Source organism: Dipodomys ordii, unplaced genomic scaffold (assembly GCF_000151885.1).
Source record: "Dipodomys ordii isolate 6190 unplaced genomic scaffold, Dord_2.0 Scaffold13, whole genome shotgun sequence".
Lineage (NCBI taxonomy): Eukaryota > Metazoa > Chordata > Mammalia > Rodentia > Heteromyidae > Dipodomys > Dipodomys ordii.
The window spans coordinates 10,737,483-10,743,195 of NW_012267229.1; the positions used below are offsets into that span (position 1 = coordinate 10,737,483).

General features: G+C 50.4%; 1 protein-coding gene across 1 annotated transcript in view; it reads left to right on the forward strand.

Moving 5' to 3' along the window:
• The window catches only part of Ddrgk1 (DDRGK domain containing 1), a gene marked incomplete at its 5' end in the record, with an annotated part of 17,481 nt that extends 12,171 nt beyond the window's left edge, over positions 1–5,310 (forward strand). The window contains 5 exons of the mRNA XM_013010642.1: positions 1,160–1,282; positions 1,526–1,564; positions 3,739–3,795; positions 4,321–4,369; positions 4,706–5,310. Coding sequence (XP_012866096.1) covers positions 1,160–1,282; positions 1,526–1,564; positions 3,739–3,795; positions 4,321–4,369; positions 4,706–4,872 — 435 coding nt within the window. The remainder of the gene's footprint in view (positions 1–1,159; positions 1,283–1,525; positions 1,565–3,738; positions 3,796–4,320; positions 4,370–4,705) is intronic.
• Between the last annotated feature and the right edge of the window lie 403 nt (positions 5,311–5,713).

The window sequence follows — 5,713 nt, forward strand, 5'->3', positions numbered from 1 at the left end:
GTCTCACGGTCTCTCCTGCCCAGGCTGGCTTTGAACCGAGATCCTCAGATCTCAGCCTCCTGAGTAGCTAGGATTACAGGCATGAGCCACCAGCACCCGGCCCGAAATCTCATTTTTGACCAATGTATCTGGCCAGATGACTATGGGATTCATTGAGCCAGGGAGCCATCAGGATGATTACACATGGGAGATAGATAACAAGGTCTGTTCAGTGCCTGTTTCATGTGAATAGTTGTGTGTTCAGTTGAAGAGGTTAGAGTGGAAATACAAGTGGCAGTCATGGGGGAGTTGAGGCTGTGGGCTAGGCAAGATGGTCAAGTGTGTGTGAGGGAGAAAGCAAAAGCAAGGCTGAATGTTGGCGGTAGAGAGGAAGCCCATGAAATGGAAGGTAAAAGCCAAGGGAGAAGAGGAGATGGTTTGCCATACCCAGAACCATTATAACAGCAGGGGTTTGAGGCTGAAGGTTGTCCTTTGAGTTTGTGAGGTACAGGACGTGAACGAGACCATAGTGGAGCCTGGTACACTGAAACCAGGTTGGAGTAGGCTGCTGGGTGCATAGGTGGTGAGAAAATGGAATCTGGTTTTTGTTTACAAAGTCTGTATATGCTTGAGTAAGGAGAAGGCGGGATTGTGGCAAGGTTTTTATAAAAGAGATTCTTGCTAACTTACCTCTTGATTAGGAAGGGAAGGGGAAGAGGCTGAGGAGACTTTGTCTGGGTGGTGACGGAGCTGAGGACAAGAGAAGCCTCTCAGCCGGGCGCCGGTGGCTCATGACTGTAATCCTAACTACTCAGGAGGCTGAGATCTGAGGATAGAGGTTCGAAGCCAGCCTGGGCAGGAAAGTCCATGAGACTCTGATCTCCAATAAACCACTAGAAAACGGGAAGTGGCGCTTTGGCTCAAGCGGTAGAGCACTTGCCTTGAGCTGAAGAGTGCAGGGACAGCGCCCAAGCCCAGTGTTCAAGCCCCACGACCAACAACAACAACAAAAAAAGAGAAGCCTCTCTGCCTGTTATTTACCTGGAAGACCGTGGAGTGGGAGTCTTAAAGTCACTGAGAATAGACTGGGCTGTGTGTCCTGGGGTCCTGCCAGGACAGCAGAATCCAGAGCAGGGATAAATAGGCAGTTGCCCTGACTGTTGCTCCTCTGTGTCCACAGGCAGAGGAGGAGAGAAAGGCCCGGGAGGAGCAAGCCCGGCGGGAGCATGAAGAGTACCTGAAACTGAAGGAGGCCTTCGTGGTAGAGGAGGAGGGTGTGGGTGAGAACATGACAGAGGAGCAGGTAAGCCCACAGCCCTTGGCTTGGAAACTGAGAGGTAGGTGGGCATAGTACTAGTAGGCCATTGTGGTGCGAGCCTTGTTCTCAGTGTCCCATCACCCCAAACCTTGGGACATTGTGCTGCTTATGCAGTCAGTTGGTTGTGCTGGCACACGGGTAGGCAACAGGCAGACAAACAGTTGGGGCCAGATATGAGCTTTTTTGTCTCTATCAGGAAGACACTTACTCTATTTCTCTGCCCTCTAGTCCCACAGCTTTTTGACAGAATTCATCAACTACATTAAGGTAAGAGGCTCAGAAGAACACTGTTGTCAGCTCCTGCCATCTGTGTGTGTGTGTGCGTGTGTGTTCATTCTCAGAACTCAGTGGTCAGGGCAGAAGTGGTCACTGCAGGTACTGGTGGATCATTCAGTCTTGTACAGGAGTAGCAGAGCCCAGAGGAGCTAAGCTGCTGGGTCTAGGCCAGGAAACCCTTCCCTTTCAGACTCAATAGGTAAAGAAGGACTGGGGGAGGCTCAAGTGTCTGATGGCATCCTCACACTTGGTTTGACAGATCCCCCTGCTCTTCAGACCCCACGCTCAGTGAGTCATTGTGTTTTCAAATCTGTTCACATGTGTTTTCTGTCAGTTCTGTCACACTGAGCCTCTGCTGAATTGAAGCAGGCACCCTCTGCCATGTGCTGCTGACCGGGAACATGGGTTTTCCAGGAGAATAAGGGTGGTATTTCCTTTGAAACCAGGGCAGGCAGGGCAACATTGTGCCCTGTCAGCCCACAGCTACCTCAAAGGCCACCCTGATGCTGCTCTGGGATGCATAAGCATGTCCCTATCTGCTTCGCTGCTAGGCAACTTATCTCCCACAAAGGATGCAGTAAGGGGAGAGGTTTTCAAGTGCAATTCGGAGGTGCAGAGGCGGCTGAGGGAAGAAGTGCAGAGGGAGCGGGGGCGATGATGGGGGTGGTATCAGGGGCTGCCAAGGAGCCAGGGCTTGCATAATCCTCCCCCACCTCTCCTGGAAGAGAGCAGAGTTTAGCTGCCTCCCAGCTGTGCGCTCACAGCCTGCGGCTCAGGGTCCCTAAGACAGAGAAACACTGATAGCTTCCACAACATTCTGTTTCCTCCGGCTGCAAATATTCCCCTTTGTTGGAACCTTTTTCCCTATCCTGCACACTCAAGTGTATACCTTCTCCAGGAAGCCTTTCCATGTGGATTTTGCACATGGAATATTGATGTGAGATAATGGGCATTGCTTGCTTTTGCTGGTCCACTCCACTTTTGACCATGGCTGGGTTTGTCTGTTTCTTTGGTCATTTCGTTTTCCAACACACTTTTGACTAGGTCCTCATGTTGACTTTGTGGTCCTGTTCTGAGCTGTCACTGAGCCTGATGTCTGGTACCTGTTTTGTAGGTAGTGGCTGGCTGGCCAGGTCACCTGTGCTTGCCTGCTCCCTGGCCCAATTGCTTCTTGCTTGCCTCCGTACTTGTACATATGGTTTGGCATTTCAAACAAGTCACATGCCGTCTGCAGCTGGGGAGGTGTCACAGTGTCATTCCTCCCCCAGCTCATTTGCTGTACAAGATTCATGGAAATGTAAAGGACCGCCTTCTCCTGAGTCACATGCTGTCTGTGGGGGAGGCGGGGGCTAATGCATGTGTAGACCCAGCCGTGGATCCTCAGCTGCACCCCTGGGAACTCAAATTTCTACAGAGAGTGTGACAACAGCACGTGGAGCACAGGGCTGCACATGGGAAGCACTCTTCAGTGTTAGCGACAGTTATTTTCAGGGTGGGCTCAGTGCCTCAGACAGGGTGAAGGGAATGGGTGAAAAGAAGTGTGAGTACGTCAGGGTGGTGGAGGATCTAGGCTGAGTGGGTAGGGAACATAGGTGAGAGAGGAATGAGCCCCCTACTTGGGGCTCTGAGAGATCGCAGTTTATGGAGGCCTTTTATCTTTTTCTCTCCTGTCCCTGTCCATCTTTCCTATCTCACCAGCTGGGCTGTGAACTTAATGAGTGGGAGCTGTGTCTTACTATTTTGTCTCTGCACCTTCTCAGTTCTTTGTCCTGCCTCAGTTCTCAGCAAACACAGGTCTTAAAGACAGGGTTTTTGTTTTTGGGTTTTTTTTTTTTGGTGCCAGTCCTGGGGTTTGAATTAAGGGCCTGCTCAAGGCTAGTACCCTACCAATTTGAGCCACAGCTCTAGTGCTAGCTTTTTTGGGGGGGGCAGTTAATTGGAAATAAAAGTCTTACAGACTTTGCTACCTGGAATGTTTTTGAACATTGAACCTCAGATCTCAGCCTCCTGAGTAGCTAGGATTACAGGCATGAGCCACCAGCGCCCAGCTCATAGACAGTTTTTTAAAAATAGATCAGATCAAAATGTGAGCCTCAGGGAGGATACGTGGTGGCAATGATTTGACCAAACTCAGCCTTTTCCCTTTTTTCTCCCTCTCCTTGTAGCAGTCCAAGGTTGTGCTCTTAGAAGACCTGGCTTCCCACATGGGCCTTCGGACTCAGGTAAACTCTGAAAGGTGGATTGCAATGTGGAGCATAGCCACATGATCTTTGTGGCCAACAAGGTGAGGGGGAAGAGAGGAACTACCCTAAAGATAGAGACTCCTAATGCCTCTTCAAACTTGCCTCCAACAAGAGTGGGGAGAGTATAGGAATCTCGTTGCACTCAGGAGTCCTGCATTTCTACTAGATAACAAGAACATATAAAGAAGGAAAAATAAATTTGATTTCCATCTCTCTACCAGCCCTGTCACCAAACAGCCCAAATCCAGTTACCTTGGCAACTCTTGTAAACAGGCTGCCTTATGGTTAGATATCTCCACTGCTCCTTTCCTGCTGAAATCCTTCACTGAGAATCTTTCAGGGTTCAGGGCAAGAGCCCCTTCTGCCCTACTCTCCTCCAGTGTTGAAGCACAGAGTCACACCAGGGAGAGATTTGGCTGCAATAGAAGGGAGGTTGCAGGTGGCTTCCCCCCACGTTGGGGACCACAACACCTGTCACTCTCCTAAGAATTATTCTCCTCATAGGACACCATAAACCGTATCCAGGATCTGCTGGCTGAGGGCACTCTAACAGGTGAGAGCGTGAGAATCAATCACTACAGGGCCTGGCCCTGGGGAATGGCTAGCACAGGGAGGTGCAAGGACTTGGCATAGGCAGGATGACTATTATGGGTGGTGGAGGGTTGGGGGGGGGTGAGTCACCTACAGGGAGGAGGTGATAAGGCTGGGGGTCAGCTGAGGAATGATAAGGATGGCCAGAGGCACCTGGTTTGACTTGCTGTCAGGATAGGCCAGGCAGGCAGGAGACCTGTGGGGCTCTGAGTCAGCTGTGAAGGAGTGGATGGTCACTCTCAGGCCAGTTGGGGAGGGTCCAGGAAGGCTCAGCCCCACAACCTGCATGTCCCCACAGGTGTGATTGACGACCGGGGCAAGTTCATCTACATAACCCCAGAGGAACTGGCTGCTGTGGCCAACTTCATCCGACAGCGGGGCCGGGTGTCCATCACCGAGCTTGCCCAGGCCAGCAACTCCCTCATCGCCTGGGGCCAAGAACCCCCTGTTCAGGCTCCAGCCTGACTCCAGCTCTTTCCTCTTGGACTTGAAGCTGGCATAGCTTATCTGGCCATATATCTTCATCCCTCCCTACTGTTTTGGGGCAGTGGTGGAGCATGGCCATGAAGTTGTAGATTAAAGGTCTGTGAGCACTGCTGAGCATTTTCTAGCTTCATGTGGTAGAAGGCCTGGCGTAGGATCTCAGATAGGCACGTGAAATCTAGATCTGCGGATATCTGAGAGGTGAGGAGGTTTCCTTGCAAGCTAGTGAATTATCCCCCCCCCCCTTTTTTCTTTTTTGGCAGTGCTAGGTTTTGCTAGTCATGTACCATCCTGCCCAGTCATTGTGTTTCCCTCATAATTTGAGATAACAGATATGTGCCACCGTGCCTAACCATTGAGATAGAGTCTCATTAACTTTCATGCTAGGGCTGGCCTCAAATAAAAATCCTCTAATCTTTACCTCCCAAGTAGCTAAGATTACAAGCTTGAGCCTCTGACTGTGAAGTCCCATTCTTTGTGTGTGTGTGTGTGTGTGTGTGTGTGTGTAGAGAGAGAGAGAAGGCTGGTGATCTACCACTTGAGCTACACCTCTACTTCTGGCTTTTTTCTGGTTAAGTGAAAAAAAGAGTCTCACAGACTTTTCTGCCCAGGCTATGTTTGAAGCACAATCCTCAGATAGCCTCCCGAGTAGCTAAGATTATAGGTATAAGCCACTAGTGTCTGGCAAGAAGTCCCATTCTCATTCATACAGTTATTAAAAGAATGTTTTGTGCCCTTCAGGCCTAGCTCCTGAGACCCAGCCAGCCCTTTCTCTACCCATATCCTCTGAGAGTAAAAATGAGGAAATGTCTCAGGTCACACC